At 37.6% G+C, this 21,075-nt stretch overlaps 1 protein-coding gene across 8 annotated transcripts in view; it reads left to right on the top strand.

The window, feature by feature from the left end:
- UTRN (utrophin) overlaps nt 1–21,075 on the top strand; it is a 519,047-nt gene that overhangs the window by 477,390 nt on the left and 20,582 nt on the right. For all 8 annotated transcript variants that reach the window (XM_061207128.1, XM_061207126.1, XM_061207127.1 and 5 more), the window contains 5 exons: nt 6,770–6,906; nt 12,795–12,833; nt 13,059–13,124; nt 14,214–14,279; nt 20,864–21,022. In XM_061207128.1, coding sequence (XP_061063111.1) covers nt 6,770–6,906; nt 12,795–12,833; nt 13,059–13,124; nt 14,214–14,279; nt 20,864–21,022 — 467 coding nt within the window. The remainder of the gene's footprint in view (nt 1–6,769; nt 6,907–12,794; nt 12,834–13,058; nt 13,125–14,213; nt 14,280–20,863; nt 21,023–21,075) is intronic.

Genomic DNA, 21,075 nt, shown 5'->3' with positions numbered 1-21,075 from the left:
CTTGCAACATATTGTTGGGGAGGAAAAAATTTACCTCTACCCGTCTAGGTTCTTCTGACTGGTCTAATAATTAAATTGACATGAGACAGACTAACAAGAGAAAATCAAAGTTTAATTTTGTGCATAGGAGAGACTCAAAAAAGTGACCGAAGCAGGCAGTTTTGTACTTTTTAGGCAAAAAAACCCAATAACTTTGTGAAGAACCGACAAGACAAAGAAACTTAGGCTTGGCTACCAATTACCGAAGAATCTAAGCAGATGGTTCACACAGCTTTCTCAGCCTTGAATTCCCTATTTCTAGCGATAAGGATGTTTCTCTGTGTCCTGGTGCAGGGAGGGTACCTTTTACATGGGAGATTATTTCCTGCTTTCAGGGGGACAAAGAGTAGGGTCAGACTGTTCTTGCCCTGGCTGTTTCTCAATTAACTTTAATTTAAACTAATCAGTATGCCCCTTTGGCGTATTTTGGGGTGACAGAACATAGGAAAGAGTTAGAAATAAAAGAAAAATAATTTCAGAAATTAAGACTAATTAATTTTAGTCTTAATAAACAGAACAGATAAATACCATAAAAGAAGTAGAAGGCGAATAAGAGGCAAATCTTAAAACTTAAAAAGAAGTGAAGAAAGGGCTTCCCTGGTGGCGCAGTGGTTGAGAATCTGCCTGCCAATGCAGGGGACACGGGTTCGAGCCCTGGTCTGGGAAGATCCCACATGCCGCGGAGCAACTAGGCCCGTGAGCCACAACTACTGAGCCTGCGCGTCTGGAGCCTGTGCTCCGCAACGAGAGGCCGCTATAGTGAGAGGCCCGCGCACCACGATGAAGAGTGGCCCCCGCTTGCTGCAACTGGAAAAAGCCCTTGCACAGAAACGAAGACCCAACACAGACAAAAATATAAATAAATAAATTAATTAATTAAAAAAAAAAAAAAAGAAGTGAAGAAAGCAATATAAGGGATTCAAGAGAAAATGACAAATACTGAAGATAGGCAAAAAAAAAAAAAAAAGGACTGAAAGTATGGATAATATGAGTCCCTGAAGAAGAAACCCAAGATAAGGTAGAACAAACCCTAAAAATAAAAATTAAAGGGACTTCCCTGGCGTTCCAGTGGCTAAGACTCCGCGCTTCCACTGCAGGGGGCGTGGGTTTGATCTCTGGTTGGGGAACTAAGATCCTGCATGCCTCATGGGGGGGCCAAAAATAAAAAATAAAACAATAAAATAAAATAAAATAAAATTTAAAAAGAAGGAAAACTAATCAATTCTACTTCCAAAAAAATTTTTTGAAGAAAATCTTTCCTCCCTCAAAAAAAAAAAGAAAACCCAGAAGAACAAGAAAAAGTGAATCTGTATACTGAAAGAGTATATTATGCCTGAGAACAGTAACTCAGAATGATCAACACTATGGCATATCTGGTAAAATTAATGGACTTTAAAATAAAAAAAAAAATCCTTTGGTCATTTAAACAAAAGGAAAAAATGACTTAAAAAGGAAAGAAAATTAAATAACCATCAGACTTTTCAACTGCAATACTTTATACCAAAAGAAAATGGAGGAACATACTTAAGCAACTCAAGGGAAAAATATATGAGCCAAGAATTTCATATCCAGAAAAACCAACTTTCTAGTAACTAGCAAAGGACACAGGAAATGCATCATCAACATGTAAGAGCTCAGGTAATATTGGTCCTATGAGCACTTCTTGGAGAATTTATTAGAGACCAGGCTTAGGCAACCAAAGTAACTAGAGACATAACATCCTACAGACTGATGGAGAGCATTAACTATATTGTTACCAGTAGAACTTAAACTAAATGGGACAACAAGGAAGAGGCTCCTACTGGTCAAAGATGGGACAGTTTGAGCTTCAATAATGATAATATAGTTGACCCTTGAACAACTCGGGGGTTAGGAGCACCAACCCCCTGGAAAGTGGAAAATCCACGTATAACTTTACAGTGGGCCCTCCACATCCACGGCTTGTGTAGTGCTATAGTACATATTTAGTGAAAAAAATCTGTGTATGAGTGGACCCACATCATTCAAACCCATGTTGTTCAAGGGTCAACAGTAATTGCAATAGATCAAAACTCATCAAATATGTTAATCTATGAATTCATAATGATATTTTAAAATAATTTAAAAATTGGTCTTCTTTGGAAGATGGTAGGAAACCAATTCATTACAGGGAAAATTGGTCAATAAAAGAGAAAAATCAAACATGTAATCCTGCCTTTCCTGAATGAACTGTACTATTGAGTGACTAAATGGATGAAGGGGATGTCCTTAAATTTTGTTTTCAACTAAAAATGAATGGTAGAATTAGAATATCACCATTTTAAAGCCCTCATTGGATGGATGTAGGCATTTAGCATGAAAGCTACTAGGATTATGTAAGAGAGATGACCACACATCATGTGTTTGCTATAATCCTACCAAACACCACCGATAATCTTGCCGAAAGAGCAAACCTGAGTCTCATTGAGTCTCATGCATTCTCTGGATCCAGCTGCCAATTTGCAGGATATCCAAAGGAACATGCTAAACTGCACCAAAAATATGCAACCAGCAAAATCCTACTCTTGAAAACTTTACAGGTTGAATTGCCTGAGTTTCCAACAGATAAATTGTAATGAAATGGCAAGTATGAAGAAGAAATCTGGTAGATTAAAAGTGACTTAAAATATATCTGATTTTAAAAAATGAGCTAGACTAAACTATAGTATCTAAGGACAGACATTGGAGTGATGAAACTATTTTGAAAACACAAGGAAGTTATTATTATAAAAGTGAGGATGCTGGTTTTAGGGAGGTGGGAAGGGGTTAAGACTGGAATGAGGCTTCTGAAATGTGCAACAAAGTTCAGTTTCCTGACTGGATGGTATTCACCATATAATTTATTTTATTAAACCAGGTGCCTGTTGTATATAGCTTTATATATCTGTGTTTTATTTTGCAATAAAAAGGATTAAAAAATAAAACAGTCCAGTTACAACCATTTTAAGAGTGGTTATCTCTGGGTGACAGAAGAGCTGGCAATTTTAATTTTTCTCTTTTTTCTCTTCCATGTGTATTTTTTTTCTAATTGTACTTGCACTGAGCATTTCTTATATATGCAATTTAAAAGTTATAAAATGACATTTCAATATAAATTTTGTAAAAATCAGCCACAGGGTATCTTAGTAGTACTTTATTTAAAATAAAGGCAAAATTCAGACTATAATAATAGTTTAGTCAATGGCTATGGCTTCTTTTTCTTACAAAACTTGAGACTGTTCCGTTTTTCTTGAGAGGTGATATAGCTCTGGTGTGGTGAAAAGACCCAGGTTTGCAAGAGCAGCTCTTGCCTTACTGACCTTGTCAATCTGAATCCCTGAAAGCCTTAGTGTCAGTTTCCTTTTGGGTCAAAATAGTGATGATACTCTCACTGCCCTTGATAGTAAAAAAAAGATTGAAGGAAAGCTATTTATAAGGTGAGACTTCTGTGCTAATATATTACCCTCGTTACATCTAATGAGATCTACAAAGTCTTTTGTTCTTTTTATTTCTTTTCTTACAGCAATAAGTGAAAACCTAGTCTTTCAAGAAATGCATGGATAACTTAACATGCTGGATGATTTCTGTAGTAATGAATGATCCTTTCGATTTCATCTTCATATCATAATATCAATAGTTTGCTTTAAAAAGAACAAGAATAACTCTGTCTCCATACTAGCATGGAGACAGAGTTGAGTTTGATGATATTCATTATGCTAGGTGGGTGGTCCTCTGTTTAGCTTTTTACCAAACCGTTGCTCTAGCACCTTCAAACAGAGAAATATTAGGTACTGTTATTAGATAGGAAATTAGACCAAATATGTACAAATATATTTAAGCCTTTTTTTTTTGGCCACGCCACGCGGCATGCAGTATCTTAGTTCCCTGACCAGGGATCGAACCTGCATCTCCAACATTGGAAGTGCAGTGTCCTCACCACTGGACTGCCAGGGAATACCCTATTTTAACCTTTTTTGGTGAGAAAATAGGCATAATTCACTTTCTTGGCTCTATCCCAGCTAAAGAATCACATTCCTGTGGGATGAATTACTTTTCACTTTTCCTTTTAATATTGCATAAAGTTTATGGCGTTAGTGAATTTAGTGCCCTTAGATTACAACTGCTGGTGGTAGTTTCTTTTCCTCATTAGCACTGTATATGAGAATGCACTCATTTTTTCTAAATATCAAATTTGAGCATTATCTGAAACCCCTGCTATAACTTTTTGGGAGGCAGGTAGGTGTTTTTTGTTTGTTTTTTGTGGCAGAGAGAAGGGTTTTTTGTTGGTTGGTTGGTTTTGCTTTGTTCTTCCGTGTCCTGAATGTATTTAGCTAAAGAATGTGTGATGCGGAATTGGACTTGTACTTTTAATGATGTGTCATTTTTTTCCCAAGCAAGAGTTCACATTGAAACCAAAATAGAGATAAGCTAGAAGAACATTATACTAAGTAAAAGAAGCCAGTCACAAAAGACCACATGTTATTTGATTCCATTTATAAGAAATGTCCAGAGTAGAGAAATCCACAGAAACAGAAAGTAGATTAGTGGTTGCCAGAGTCTGAGGGGAGGAGATGGGGGTTGGGAGAGGGGTGGGAATGATTGCTGATCGGTACAGGCTTTCTTTCTTTTTGAGGTGATGATGGTGTTCTAGAATTAGATCGTGGTGATGGTTGCACAACGGCATGAGTATACTAAAGGGCACTGTATTGTACGCTGTCCTGGCTGAGGCAGACTGGGGAAGTGGCCCGGTGCCTTGCCCACCTGGCCTTTTCTCCCACCCGCCCCACTCAGGGCTGCCTGAGTTAAAGCCTGGATATGGCTTGAAAATCACTGGCCCGAGCAATAAAAACCTTCTTATTGCCAGATGGAAATGGACCAAGTAAAAGCTGGAGGCCGTTACTTCTTTATCTCCTTGTATATTAACAGTGTGTTAAGAGCAGACATAGAAATAAATTGGGTCATAAATGCTCATTATTGCATGGGGCCTTCTTTTTGTATTTCTATCATGGAAAACTTCTTCCTTTTTTTTCTCTTTACCAAAACATTCAGGATAAACATATGTATAAACTTAATGGTATGTGGTTGTGATACCCATTGCTAAAAGTCCAAATGTCCTTTATAGTAGTGATATATCCTTTTGGCTTTATTCTCTGTACCAGGCATTGTGTCTCTAAATATTGCCTTCTTTACTCCCAACTGTGTTCTGCTTCTCTCTCCTGTTCTGCCTGGTTAGATTTTAATACCCCCAAACCATCATCTTATAGCGACCCTTTTTCCTCTACAGAGTGCCTTGGATTTTTTTTTTTCCCATTAATAGCTCATTTTCTACACTTTATATTTGGGAAGGTCTGTATCTATATAACTGCAGGTATTATATAGTTTTTTCTTTGTTATTCAGGAAAAGATTTGACATTGTGGGTCTGATAGCAAGGCCTACTGATAACGTGGGCTTTGCTTGCTATACATATCCTTTTAAATAAAGTAAAAATTGATGTATAAATAGCTTGGGCTGATTTATGTTTTCTCTCTGCTCTGCAAGCTTAGAGAATCAAAAGCTTCCTTAACTGTTTACTAAAAGAAGATATATTTAGGTGGAATGGGAGCAAATAGAAAGTAACAAAACCACATAAGGGTTGACTCAGAATTCAGTTGTTTTAAAAAATAATTACATTTTGTTAAACTTCTGTTTGCAAAACAAGTTTGTGTGAGTCTTGGGCATGCTTGTCATGAGGGAAAAGACAGACTGGGGAGGGTGCAAGGCCTGGAGGGGAGCAGGTGGCAGGTAAGTCAATATATTTAGTACTCAGTTTGTTATTATAGAAAAGTCCTCTGGTTTCGCTTTGTAAAGAGGTTGGCGTGAGGTCTGTCTAGCTGTAGGAGGGAGAGCCAACTAGGAGTCAGATGACCAATGTTTCAGTTCAGTTCTGCACACATCAATATTTTAAATACACTTTCAGAAGGACTAAAGTTGATGTCTGTTTAACATTTTCCAAAAAAACCTAGAATTGATGAGAAAACTGGGGCTCAGAGAACAGTTCATTGAGTGGATGAGGGCTTGGGGGTTGGAGTAGATTTCAGCCCACCTCACCCTAAATGATTAGTAACTAATCATCTTGAAATGCTTCTTAAAAAAGTCACATTTTATATCGCCATTAGTAATTTAGTCCATGTCGAATAATTATATATTTGTATGGTTGGAAAAGAACAAAGAATCTGACAGTATTTCTTGCAATATAGAGAACCAGTGTGGCCCTGCTCTTTCTCTCTTGTGTATTTCTCTTTTTCCAGATTACAATTTATGTTGACTTGTACAGGCTGTATATATAGCTCACCCTGATTTATGCACCTTAGTTAAAACCATATAATATCCAGAATACTTCGTCATCACCAAATGTTTAATAACATTTTGCCGCTTTTTTAGTGAAAGGAATCAACCAATAACATTGCCAAAACTAATTTTACTTTTAGGCCCGATTTTTAACATATTGGGGAAATTATCTACTTATGGTTTATGCTCAACAGAAAATTTAAAATTGTAAACTAATGGCTGGATATATTTAATGATGAGTCCTGATTGCCATGTGTTATGACCTTGTATACTATTCCAAAAATACATAAAGCTACTGAAACTGTGGTCATGTAATTGCATCAGTTTACATCTACTCTAATTTGATTGTAGATAGTTGTCTCCTTCCATTTTAATGAGAAAAGTGTAATTTTTTCAACCTCATAGACAACATCTGGGGAAGATGTACGGGACTTCACAAAGGTGCTGAAGAATAAGTTCAGATCAAAGAAATACTTTGCCAAACATCCTCGGCTTGGCTACCTGCCTGTCCAGACAGTTCTTGAAGGTGACAACTTAGAGACGTAAGTTTAATTTTACTATTAAAACTTGTATTTGTATATGCTCTTATATCTGCTACTTTTATGTTAGTGACAAAAGAGAAATCTGATACCAAAAAAGAATTTGTGTTTTGGTAAAATGTTTCATTTTAAAAGAGGTAAAATAAACTTGGAACCAGTCTTCACAACATGAATTTTGACTGTTTGCTTTTGACGGCACAGCAAAATTTCCAGGTTTAATTTTGCCTGTGTTCCTAAACTTTTAAAATATGTAGTAATGTGTCAGCCTTTGCATTAGTCATCTCTTTTATTCTTAAAAATACTTAAAGTAAATTGTGGTATTATATGCTCTTTCATTATTTTATTTATTTTCCATTTTTCTCTCTTTGTGGGATGTTTTTACTATTTCTTGTATGTTTTGCACTCATTTTACATATTTTTAATATAAGTTTATTAATAATACTTAATCTCTTGCTTCAGATATATACCTATACTAAATCTCATCAAAATCTCACATTACATTTCTAATTTCTTTTTTTCTTGAACATGAAGACAGCGAAATGAGACAGCTTTATATTGTACATGAAATAGACAAAATTTCTTAAAAGTATATAATTTGAGTTTACAAACATAAATGAAACAAAGCTTCAAGTAACAAAACTACTTTGGGATTATAAAGCAGAGAAGAGCAATTTATAGCCTGAAATGAAAAGAAAAAGAAATTTTAAAGTGAGCCAGAAGAAATGCAAGAGCAAATTTTAAATTACTAAACAATTATACATCAAGATCAAAATAAATAAAATTTTAAATCTTTGAATCACTTTTTTAAAATATCAGCATAAATATGCCGGCCAAGGCAATTTTCTTGTGCTTGAATCTTGGGGGAAATTAACTTTTATTGCTAATCATCACCAGAGTGCCTAGTTGTAAAGAATAGTGAAGTTCTAGTTACAGAAATATGCCCTCTCAAATAACTACAGAAGAGAAGCTCCGAAGTGTGAAGTCTGGAGTTTCCTACATTACACAGTAGAGAAAATTGTAATAAGAAGTATAAAAATGTGTTGACATTTAACCTTCAAAACTCATAATTCATTTTATTGTGTACATGAGAGATAATCAGAGAATAGTAATCGTCCAGTATATTATGACAGTCCGTGTCTCAAAGATGTCAAAATAGAGGGATAGACTATTTAGTCCATTTTTTTTTCCATATAAAACCCTATAGACCAGGGGCTTTGCTACATTTATGTGCAGTCTTTTTTTTTTAATTTGTTGAACTGCTAAGAAGTAGAAGAAAGACCACAGCCAAAGCATAGTAGGTATTTTTATCCCTCTATAGGTAACATTATGGGTGAGCAGGCAGAAAGAAATATAAAGCAGCTGTATATGTAGATAAAAATACCACATACTCATTTAAAGCACACCAAGAAATTCAAACTTTTTGATAACCTTGCTTGATTTCAAATTCTGTACAATTAAGATATATGCCTCCCAGTCATTTTTTCCACAGTACATTTTAGAAGAAATTTTTTTGAAACGATTTCAATTTAAAGGACACTACTCAAATATTTAAAATCCATAAGGAAAGGTATATTTTTGGTCCTCTGTTTTGCGGGTAGATTTTTTTTCTTTTTTTTCAAAAGTGTATATGATAATACATTCTTATTTGTTTTAGTATCTAATATATAGCTTAACTATGCTGAACACCTTCTAATAAAGACAAAATTTTACTTATCTTGGTATCAGATCTAAATAACCTTTGGAGTAACTGCCTGAAGCATAGAATTATCACACAGTGCTTTTATTTATAGGATAATTTGATAGGTTTGAAATAGTGATGTGCCTTTCACTCTTTGGATAAACCATTTGGGACCATTTATGTCCCAGATATATGCATCTTCATATGAGTCATACAGATAGATAGATCTTTTAAACTCCTTTTAAGCAATTTTGATAATTTGCCTTTCACTGTCAAAATAATCACTGACATCAATCATTCTATTCTGGGTGAGTGACTCAGTTAAAGTAAAAAAGAACAGAAAAGTGTGCCAAATAATTTTGTGCTATGATTTTTGGCTGTAACTCTGAAGATGCTTCATTTTAGCTAACATGAATTTACCAGCATTGTCAGTGAGAGGAAAACAAGAGAAAGAAAAGAAGGAGTGTAAGATTAAGTCAGATGTCACAAGATCGTTTTTGAAAAAGATTTATGAGCTACTGGATACATTGGGCAGGTTTGCTTCTTTTTTCACTCCTAGGATGCGTTCTTGGAGTCGGTATAGTTCATTTTTCTACTGAGCCCTTTCCAGTACAGGGCCACTTAATCTTCTGGTGTAACAATTTACATGAGTGGGTAGTAAAAAATTTGATTTCATTTATTCTCCTATTTGCGGGAAGAGAACATTGGAGAAAAACCAGCAAAGTGGTAAATGTGTTGAAGTTATATATGAAGCTGATTAGAATTTTCTTTTGCTTCTTTCTCTTTCATCTCTGCAAAATGTAAGGTCTTATCCCCTATCCAGTAATTATACATGCATGCGTGGAGCGGATTTATGAGAAAATTAGATATTAGTAAAAGAAGGTAAACAAATCCATGATTAGGCTTATTTGATTAATTTTATAACTATGCAAAATTTTTTTCAAAAAATAAATCAAAATAAATGAGTAGAGCTTGATGAAAGAGTTACTGTTGAAAATAAACCTGAGAAACAGGCTCAAAGAGTGACAAAGTAATTTGAGAATTGAGTGAGATTTACTGGCCAAAAAGGTTTCCCTGAAGATTAAAAGGAGTAAAATAGACACCTCTCCCTGGTATTGGTTAAGGTGGAGTAGATGAGTTTCATGTTTTTTTAAGTTCTTACTGTAGCAAGAACCAACTCATAATAAGTAGAATTATGGTTGTGGGGGCATTGCACTGGCAGGAAGTGACAGCTAACCTGAGAACTGAAAGAGTAATAGGGCCAAACACTCAGTGTTTGGTGCCTGGGGAGGAGAGGGAGAATTTCAAGCCAAGGCAAACATTTTCAAAAGCCTGAAGACAAGATTGTTTCAGAAACTGGGATGGGAAGCTGGAAATCGTGACAAGAAATTAAAATGGAGAGAAAAGCAAGAACCAGATAATGAAGGACCTTGTAAGCCATGCCACGGTGTTTGTAGGTTACCTGAGAGCCGTGGGGAGCTATTGAAGATTTGTATGTCAGAGCACACTGGGGCTGCACTTACTCTGCTTGGGGAGAAATGGACTTCAGAAGGCAAAAAGATTGGAAGCATGAGGAGCAGTCTGCTGAGAATTTAAGGCACCAAAGGAGTCACGAAGTTCTTCAAAGAAAGTCTGGGTTAACATTAAGTATATTTAGTAGAGTCTGATTCCTTCCATATTAGTGTGTGATTAACCAAACTCTGTTCAAACACCACTCCGGAAAGCAGGGATAGGCTGCATTATGAAGTCTGGGCTAACACATAGATTGGTCTTATTTTTAACCCCCTTTAATCATAGATTCTAACAATGCAGGGAGAATATTGCCCCGTTTTCCTCTTCTAGAATTAAATGAAAAAGCTTATCACTTAACATTTTTTTTCTGCAAATCAAGGTACTTTGAAGTCAGGAAAGCCTAAACTTTTGGGGTTTTTTTAATCTTTATTTCTTTTCTTAGAAATTTTCACAATATATAAAAAACTTTCTCTTGAGAAACTTCAATTCAGCTTTTTGCCTCTGCCATTCTTATCTTAGTTCAGTGGATCACTATTGTGCTAACTGAATTAACCTTACAGGAACCAGTCAAGCAGCTTGACAAAGCTTTTCTGAGTTCAATTAAGATCAAAAAATACATGTTTCTTACATTTAAAGCTCACAGCGAATGTTGTGGTACACTTGAATTTTAGAAATGGTCTCTCAAGCAGTTCCTATTTTTTAGAAAGTGTATAGCAAATCATTTACCTGACACCATCCATATTTCAGAGTTAATGAAAAGTGATGTAAAAAGACTATTGAATAATACTGTTTTGTTTCATTGTTGTTGTATCTATTTTATACATGGGTAATTAAGTCTATTTACAGTATAGATGTTCTGACAAACACAGACTGGATAAATGCCTGTTTTTGAAAGTAGGTCCAAAGAGTCTCAGTTTTCCATCCCAATAAGATGACCTTCCATCTTCTTTTAATCTTTGCTATTCAGACATCAACTTTTGCTTCCCAGTAGGAGATAATGAGATCATTAACTTGTTCTTGAGTATGTATCTGTAATAGAAATAGGAGAATCAAATAGATCTAGAATAATTTAAACTTTCCTTCCTCTTTGTTTCAATCAGCATTAGCTTTTGCAGGAGACTTTAATTAGAAAACTAATTTTCTTTAGAATTTTAAATTTCCACATTCATCAGTATTCCCTCCTCTTCCTTCCCCTCCAGTAAAAAAGGTTAGGGTTTAAACTAGCTTTTTTTTTTGGCTGTGTTGGGTCTTCGTTTCTGTGCGAGGGCTTTCTCTAGTTGCGGCGAGCGGGCGCCACTCTTCATCGCGGTGCGCGGGCCTCTCACCATCGTGGCCTCTCTTGTTGCGGAGCACAGGCTCCAGACGCGCAGGCTCAGTAGTTGTGGCTCACGGGCCTAGTTGCTCCGCGGCATGTGGGATCCTCCCAGACCAGGACTCGAACCCGTGTTCCCTGCATTAGCAGGCAGACTCTCAACCACTGCGCCACCAGGGGAAGCCCCGGGAAAGCCCCCTGAACTCGCTTTTAATTAGGATCATTTGTTTTCAAATGATACATGGAGACCTCGGGATTTCTAGGCAGTGCTGGGAGGTTGGAGTGTACCCCGAGGGCTAGGAGGGATACTGAATAATCAAGTTCCAGTCTCAAGCCCTGATTCAAGCGGTGTTCTTTTTGTCAGTTTCTTAGAACTTCTGGATAAAATTTTGTTTGAAGAGAGTGAGTGTATCATGATCTAGAAAAGTTGCTTTCAGTTTTATGGATAATTGAGAATTTTGGCCGGGTGTAGAGGAAAGCGTGGCATCTAGGTTGTATCTTTTTTCAGTGAATCTGTGAGGTTGAGATACTTTGTGTACACCTGGATTTGGATTTTTACGTTTAAAATTGAGCAAAGATTCAGAACATTCTTGTCTTATCACAACTCTGCCGTCAATATACAATGTAGTCTTTGGTATTTAACTTTACCATTCTGATCAAGTTTCTTCTCCAGGAAAAACAAAAATATGATTGCATCTCCCTTCGGTATGTTATGGAACATTATTGTTTAAATTATTCCATAATTTTGAGCTATTTTAGAGTGTTCTGTTTCTTTTTTCAATCAGATTATTTAAAGATGTGTTTGCTATCTATAACAAATATCCTGTAATATCTGTGAAAAGGCCCCTGCAGGCACTTGAATACACAGTATCTCTTCTAGAATAAACAGTCATTTCTGTTAGTTTTGATTTTGTCAGGGTGGCCTCAGGGCAACCAAACATGGGAGTGGAAGACAATTGAGAATGTCCCCCACCCCTACGCCCCACTGCTTTTTTTTTTTTTTTAATAAATTTATTTATTTTGTTTTAGACTGCGTTGGGTCTTCGTTGCTGCACGCAGGCCTTCTCTAGTTGTGGCAAGCGGGGGCCACTCTTCATTGCGGTGCGCCGGCCTCTCATCGCAGTGGCCTCTCCTGCTGTGAAGCACAGGCTCCAGGCGTGCGGGCCCCAGTAGTTGAGGCTCGCGGGCTCAGCAGTTGTGACACAGGGGCTTAGTTGCTCCGTGGCATGTGGGATCCCCCCAGACCAGGGCTCGAACCCACGTCCCCTGCATTGGCAGGCGGATTCCAAACCACTGCGCCACCAGGGAAGCCCCGCCCCACTGCTTTTGTCTTAAATTGCTCTAAAGTGTTTGTTCTATGACTTTTGTCTCCCTCTGCCCTCTTTGCAGTCCTATCACACTCATCAGTATGTGGCCAGAGCACTATGAGTGAGTATTCACAGCTTCATATGCACAAGACTGATGTTCTGATCAGCTTTATTAGCATGGGGTGATTACTAAACTCTTGTTCTAAAATAATAGTTCTGCCTCCTGGGTAACAATCCTAGTGGTTTGTTTGCATGTCAAATTCATTATTTAACTAAGCTAACATTCCTAAAGTAACATCTATCAACATTTGTGTGTAAAACTGTTTATTTGCTTTCTCTCTTATAGCCCTTCACAGTCTCCTCAGCTGTTTCATGATGATACCCATTCAAGAATAGAACAGTATGCTACACGGTAAGAAACTTTGATAGGAGTCCTCCACTGCACTGCCACCCAGAATGTATCTCTTTCTGTATTAATCTTATATCATTAACATGCCTTGATTTAAGGGAGGTAGTTTTGCAGAAGTCGTGATTCCATCATATTTGAAATCTGGGCTTTCATCTCTCCATGATGTAATTTGCACTTTACCAAACACCTGCTATACATTCTATGGACTAAATCTCCATGGAATGTGATTACTGAGCTCATGAGAATCCAAACACTGTATAAGCAGGGTTTAGATAATGTAACCCAGTTTCAGTGAATGAAAGTAGGGATTGAAAGTGTTCTCAGGAGAGGGTGCACATATGAATTAAAATATGTAATTAAATGTATGCTAAAGCTTTATTATAGGGGTTTATTTTAGAGTCCCCAAACAATATAGAGTGTAGGCTGGTCTTGATGGTATGTACAAACTTTCAGGAAAAAAATATACACTAAGCATCGGCAGTGCTAGTTACTACCTATGCCTTAAAAGGTTAGTTCAAGCACCATAAAATAGTAACACTTGAACTGAGTCTAGGCCAAGTAGAAATTTTGGGAGAAAGTCAGGCTTGGACCATTGGAAAAACATACTCAAAAGCATTGAGCTAGGAAAGAACATGGTTTATTTAAAGGATTGCAGGTAGAGAAAGAGGAAAGGATGAGAAGGAATGAAGGGACAGAAGCTGAGGTCCAGTAATGGGGGGCCCACTTGCTAAGGAGTAGGATTCTGTCCTTTGGTAAAGGGGAGTCATGGAGAGTCTTTAAACACGAGAGGAACATAATCAGATTTGTGTGAGAATGAAGACTGACTTAAGGGTCCGGGAGGTCAATTCCGAGACTAGGTCTCTTAGGAGACTAAGTAACATGATATAAAATAAAGGTCTCCAGGCCTTAAGGCAGTGGTGATAGAAATATAGCTCAACATTAGATGTTGTTTTAATTTCAAAGTCTTGCTTGGGGATTTGGGCCGTTCTGTATTTTGTGAGAATTAGGACAGTTTAAGGAACACTGAGGATGTACCAATCGACTATGCCCTATATGGCCACATTCTCTAACCTCCTTATTTTCATTTTTCAGACTAGCCCAGATGGAAAGGACTAATGGGTCTTTCCTCACTGATAGCAGCTCTACCACAGGAAGTGTGTAAGTAAATCATGAAATTAGTGCTGCCTGGGAAAGCTAGTTCTTGTATTATGGCTGTCGGATATAATCTTCATTGATTGCAGCCCTGAATTTTGATCCCAATCAAAATTGCTAAGTGTGGTTATAAAAATGTCTACATAGATTTTATGCTTTCAAGGCATGATAGTATAAATTAGATATGTTTATTTATTTAGTTTCATATAAGTTACCGAAAAAAATCCTACATTTGGCCACTCATCTGCCTCAGGAAAATCAGATTGTTTTATTTACAAATACAGGTATAGATATTCATTCCATTTGTCTGATATTTCTTGTTAATTTAACAAATGTAATTCTACAGAATATGTGCCATTCTGTAAAACTCTCTTCCTTCTGTGTGCTCACATTTTCTCCATAATCTCTGCCATTTAATAATTATAACCCACACAGGCTTGGACATCTCTTCCCCACCCTTCATTGAAAAGTGTTAACTCCTCTGCCAATATCTGATTTTATTAGCAACTAGGAAGAGCCTCCTTAACTTAAGAATACTTTTTAAAAACCTTTCTAGACAGATATTTTATCTCTGATTATCCCACTGCTGTGTGCCATCTTGCTTTTAGAACTTTTCCCACCCTCCATCACCTTGGAATTAACATTTTAAATTCTGAATGATGTCTAAAAGATTTCAATAGTGTCAAGCTTACTTGACTCACACAGATTCATTGTGGTCTGGATCTGGTGGGAAGCTGTAAGGTAGCCAGGAAAGTTGTAGAACATGGTTCTTAGGTGTTTTATACTAAAAAAGATCATGGAGAGAGCCAAGTTGAAATACCTTAGGGCACTCTAACATGGAATGTCTTCTGGTCAATATTTTTAAAAAATTGTTTTACTATCATTAAGCTTATAAATAAAAGCTCTCAGGAGATTGTTCAATTTTAAATTTCAAAGATTAGCAAGTTAATACTATGTAATAATACAGTAGTGATTTACCTTATTATTAATGTACTGTGAGTTTGGAACAATTCCCAAAGCAAGATAATAGCATATTCATAACGCTTGTTTCATGTTTAACCTCCTAGTATGTATTTCTTATAAAGCAGTTAAGTATCTTGAATATCCTAAATCCACATGACTTCCACCACGTTTGACAAATAGCTAAAGAATTAAACAAAATTAAAAAATAATCATTAAAACCAAAATAATTAAAACCAAACTTAAATTCTTTAAAATGTGTTTTTTGCATCTTGTGAACAAAGTAAAGGCAAGGCTCAAAGTTAGTTTCTCCTATTTTCAAATTAGAATAAGCACTATTTATTTTTAAATTTAGCACCAATGCCTGAGAAAAGACAATACTCAGATGACTAACAGCTGAATACATTTTAATATACTATCAGCAGATATCTTAACTCATTCTTCCATCCAGCAAATATTTATTGTAACCCTACCTTGCAGTAGTGTGCTGGAGGCAATTGTGAAAGCTGGTTGTTAAATTTTCAAGAAGTTTGTAAGCTTCTTGTTAAACAGAGCGGTTATTCAAGTTCATTTGTATACACTTGCAGTTCAATAGATTAGGTTAAAATAAAAACAAAAGTAATACTCAAAACTCATCACATCCTAATTATTTTACTTCACTTTACTATTATCTATGCTCTTGGGGTGTCAGGTGGTGTGCAACTGTGTATCTTTTCGCAGCTCTACAGTTCTGTGAAGTCATTAGCTTAAATTGGCCGTGAGGAAGGTATTTAAACCATAGAATTAAAAATGCTACAAATCAGGGCCTTTTTATTTACTTATCTTGTAGAGAACCTGCTGGTAAATACTTAGCAGCACACCACTGCCATGCGCCCAATACCATGTAGATAAAGGTCAATCTGTCTTCAGGAATCTTACAGGCTAGAGGGGGGATGGATAAGTGTTCCCACAGGGGAGGAACATGGTGAGGGCATTTGAAGTAGACAAAATAACGGGCCCCCAAAGAAGTCGACATCCTAATCCCTGAAACCTATGAATGTGTCACTTTACATGGCAAAAGGGACTTTGCACAAGTGATTAAATTAAGGATCTTGAGATGGGAAGATCATCCTGGATTATCTAGGTGGGTCCAGTGTAGTTGCAAGGGTCTTTGAAAGAGGGAGGAGAGTCAGTTAGGGAAGGGGAGGTAACCATAGAAGCAGAGGTGAGATACAGAGATTTTACAGGTGCTACGCTGCTGGCTTTGAAAATGGAGGAATGTGATGGCCTCGAGGTGCTGGAAAAGGCAAGGAACCAAATTCTCCCTTCTATGGGAGATTAAATTAATAGTGTAAGAATGTATAAATCACTAAAGAGAAATTGTTTTCCAGTTACTGGTACATTAATATTTTCTTAATGAATATGTTAATAAATCTTACTTTGATAAAGCCAATCTGGAATTTCTTTGCTCTTTCACAGTTTGAACTACTGAGTATTCTGGGGTTCTTTTCCTGTGAACATGCAGGGGTTCCATCAAGTGAGAGCGCTAACAAGGACTCAACCCTCGAAACCCTACTCTGGACCTAAAATCCAGTGGTTTGACGTGAAATGGTCATTTTTTCTCCCTTAAATGTATAATATTTACCTTTAAAATATTTTCATTTTAATCAGTACTATTGACTTGACAAGATGAATAAGTATTACAATAATAAATTTGTAATTCTACATCTGCTGGGCCCAATCTCCCAAATTTGGTTTTGGGTGATCTCAGCCATAGGCAATAAAAGAGATATGAGACACGAATTTTGAGGCTTGAATTTTGAGACTTGAGATATGAATTTTGAGACTTGAACTTGTAATTCTCTCTAAGTTACCCAAGGCCCTTTTAGTCATTTGTATCTGCAGTTTGAGCCTTTCTCTGTCCTTCAAACTGGTCTATGAAACCAACTCCCTGACTCCTCACAATGTTCATCTTCTGTGAAGCTGGTTAATTAGTCGTTGTACCTCCATGCATCATGGGCTGCTACCTCCCCAGCCTAGACCTGAATCAATCTCGTGGCTTTTTACCCCCACATAAACCCAATTCCCAATATTCCCTTTTTTCCTGAAAGTCTGACTGTGGACAATTTAAAGGCATTAATTTTAAGGATACTAATTTTCTTTCAAGGAGGAATTGAGCAACCATGTCTCAAAAAGAGACAGGACTCAGGATAGTCCTGGGGAATCTGAGTAGCTGGAACTCAAGGACATCTCCTTAGGCCATTGCCTTCAGGATGTCTCACTCCATCTGCCATCTGCCCTTGAGCGACACTGTTTTATGTGGAAGGATCAAATTGGGGGGCTGACCTGATTGGCACTGGCATTGCTGTTTGCAACTCTGAAGCCTGGAACAGAAAAAATCTTTAAAGGAAAGAAATTGCGGACAAAGCACTTTGCTGTACATTTACTTGACCTGGTTGGTCATATGAATGGCTAGGTTAGGACTCTAGACCTTGTCCATTGACTTTGGACATGGAATATTATGGAGAGTTGGAGGCTAAACATTTTTCTTTCTTTACAAATGATTTCCTGTTTTGTTTTTATTTCTGGCTGGTTTCTTGAGATGCTTTATCCTGAATAGATAACATTTTCACTGGGATATATATGAACATTTTTCTTTTGTTATTATTTCTTTTTTGCATACTCAGTCTTTTTAGTTTCTATACTCCTCTTTTTCGCCTGAGAAATATTTACAAATGTTCTCCTCTACTCTTACTTTTTTATTACTTTATTATTTCACTTTATTATTTAGTTTATATACACTGTATTTTTATGCTTTGTCCATTTGTCCTGTCCATTTATTAGATCTGTACTTTTTAATCCTCTCTTATTATGGCCTCTCTCTTCACTTAAATTGAGTGAAGTGCCTCCAAGCATCACTGACTTAGAGTCTTGTCATCCTTAGCAGCTAATTGGTGTCCCTGTGGTGTTGATACATTAGCCTCACAGCCTTCTCTGCTCCTTCATAATACAGTTATGTTTAGGGTATAATAATAAATTACCCATTTACTCCCTCTCAGGAAAATACCCTCCCCCACCTCCAAACACACACGCATATACCTCCTTGCCAGGTTTCTGTTTGATTTTGCGACATGGGCATCCTAGGAGCTTTGGCTTCTGCTTTCTTTCTTTCTTTTTTAATTTATTTTTTTGCCCGCACTGCACAGCTTGTGGGATCTTAGTTCCCCAACCAGGGATCAAACCCATGCCCCCTGCAGTGCAAGTGCGGAGTCTTAACCACTGTACCGCCAGGGAAGTCCCTGGATTCTGCTTTCAAACACTGCCGCTCTGCATTGGTGCAGGACCTATTCTCTCCTCTTATCCTCAGCCTTCTAAATTTAGAAGCAAGCATGAGATTCTTCTAAGAGGCTCCCTTATTTATTTCACAGCGATATGGTGTTTTCGTAGGACAGGTATCAAAGGATGATGCCATAGCTTATTTCAATCCTTCCCATCTATGTTTCTTATTTCCAGTTTCTAACTGTGTTGAAAGAGTCCCTCTCCTTTTTTATTCATGTGATAGTAGAAAGAAGGTGAGATCAGGGAGGTTTACTGATAAAGGAAGCAAAGTAAATCAACAAGTGGCTCATTTGAACCTGTGCTTTGGCTGTTTTGCAGGCCTAACAGTCATTATTTTCAGTTCCTTCTTTATATCGCTCTGATCTCAGTGCTCAGGAGATACCTTTTCTAAGAACTCGCTACCTCTCAGATGCAATTTCATATCCCCTCTTTATCAGAGTAAAGTGTGATAACGCAGGGTTGGATTTTCAAATTTGACTCACGGAATCAAAGATCTCACCTAGTATCAAGCATTACTCATAAGCAAAAGGTCCAGGACTGCCCGTGCCACTCACCAGGTTACTTCTTCCTGCGTTAGGATGTGCTCTGACTGCAGGGTAACAGATGAGGTCTTTAAGGGATATTTGCAGTCACATCACTTACACAGTAGAGAGCTGGTTCAGTCATGGAATAGCTCCATTTTATACTCTGATAGCTACATAACTTACAAGATGTTTTTCTGAAGCCCTATCCTGTAAATCCATAGATTCCAGGATTTGTTTACCAAAAGCCATCAAAACAGATCAGGTACAATCTGCCAAAGGTATTCTATAGCAGGACTCTCCTGCTAGTATTAGCCAGGAAGTCTGTCATTTGCACATTTACAGGGAGATCTGACTGGATCTCTGGTAAAAGAAGGGAAGGGATTCCAGTCTTGCTGATAAGCATTTCCTTCACATAAACATATCAACTTTGTCTACTTTGTTATACTTCTGTTTCTGTCAATCATTAGATTTGACCACATTATTAATATGTCTAGTTCATTAGACAAGTAGTTAGAAAAGTGGGAGAACCCAAGTCAATTAAATGGAGTTCCTTGTTTAATGCAGAATGATTGATCCTAGAAGTGACATGCTGATAATATCAAGTAAGATATCTGTAGCTATTTTATAAATATCTACAATTATAATTTATGCTAAGTTATTTAAATGAAAGAATATAAGGATTTGCTTCTCCCACGCTTTGGGTTACAAAGCATTATAAAATTGCTTTTAACCACATGCTAAAGACAGTGAAATCAACTAGTTGATTGGGACTGCTATAGCAAAAGACTACAAACTGGGCGGCTTATAAATGACTAACATTTTTTTCTCATAGTTCTGGAGACGGGGAAGTCCAAGATCAAGGAGCCAGCGGATTTAGTACCTGATGAGGACCCACTTCCTGGTTCATAGCTGTCATTTTGTAGTTCCCTCACATGGCAGAAGCAGGAAGGGAGCTCTCTGGGGTCTATTTCATAAGGATACTAATCCTAATCTTGGAGGCTCCACCCTCATGACCTAATCAGCTCTCAAAGACCCAACCGCCACACACCTTTACACTTGGGATTAGGTTTCAACATAATTTCGGGGAGGGGAAACAGTCTATAGCAGTTTATTTATTTATTTATTTATAAATTAATTTATTTATCTTTTGCTGTGCTGGGTCCTCGTCTCTGTGCGAGGGCTCTCTCTAGCCGCGGCGAGCGGGGGCCACTCTTCATCGCGGTGCACGGGCCTCTCACTATCGCGGCCTCTCCCGTTGCGGAGCACAGGCCCCAGACGCGCAGGCTCAGCCGTTGTGGCTCACGGGCCCAGTTGCTCCGCGGCATGCGGGATCTTCCCAGACCAGGGCTCGAACCCGTGTCCCCTGCATTGGCAGGCGGACTCTCAACCGCTGCACCACGAGGGAAGCCCAGTTTATTTTTAATTAACAGTCTTTTAACCTACTCTTTTGGCATTCAGTTATTGATTTTGCCTATAAAGTCTTTTAACTATTTAAGTGTTGTACTTTATTTTATATCCTCTGCTGAGTAAAATATCTCTTCTCAGGTTTGTGAGATATACGTGTTAGACCAAGGCAAAGCATGAAATGTTGGTATGTGTGTATAGTATACATACACTATTAGGTAAAATATCTTCCCAGAGTTTTAAAGTGAGGTCATTGGGACATTGAGCTTTAAGGCAGTCAGGGCTCAGTAGCCATCCTGACCATCATTGTTTCTACTTCCTTTACCTCCGGAGACATCCATGTCCAGATGTGAGCCTTTTTGTGTGTCTCCTTTGCCTCCATAGGGAGGACGAGCATACCCTCATCCAGCAGTACTGCCAGACGCTCGGAGGGGAGTCCCCTGTGAGCCAGCCCCAGAGTCCCGCTCAGATCCTGAAGTCGGTAGAGAGGGAAGAACGCGGAGAACTGGAGCGGATCATTGCTGACCTTGAGGAAGAACAAAGGTGTGTTAGACCTGGGAGGAGAAGATGTGTCACCCTGGGAAAACTTCCGATGG

The sequence above is a fragment of the Eubalaena glacialis genome, chromosome 12 (genome assembly GCF_028564815.1).
Source record: "Eubalaena glacialis isolate mEubGla1 chromosome 12, mEubGla1.1.hap2.+ XY, whole genome shotgun sequence".
Taxonomy (NCBI): domain Eukaryota; kingdom Metazoa; phylum Chordata; class Mammalia; order Artiodactyla; family Balaenidae; genus Eubalaena; species Eubalaena glacialis.
The sequence above is the reverse complement of the archived record's forward strand: the minus strand, read 5'-3'. Positions and strand labels throughout refer to the sequence as shown.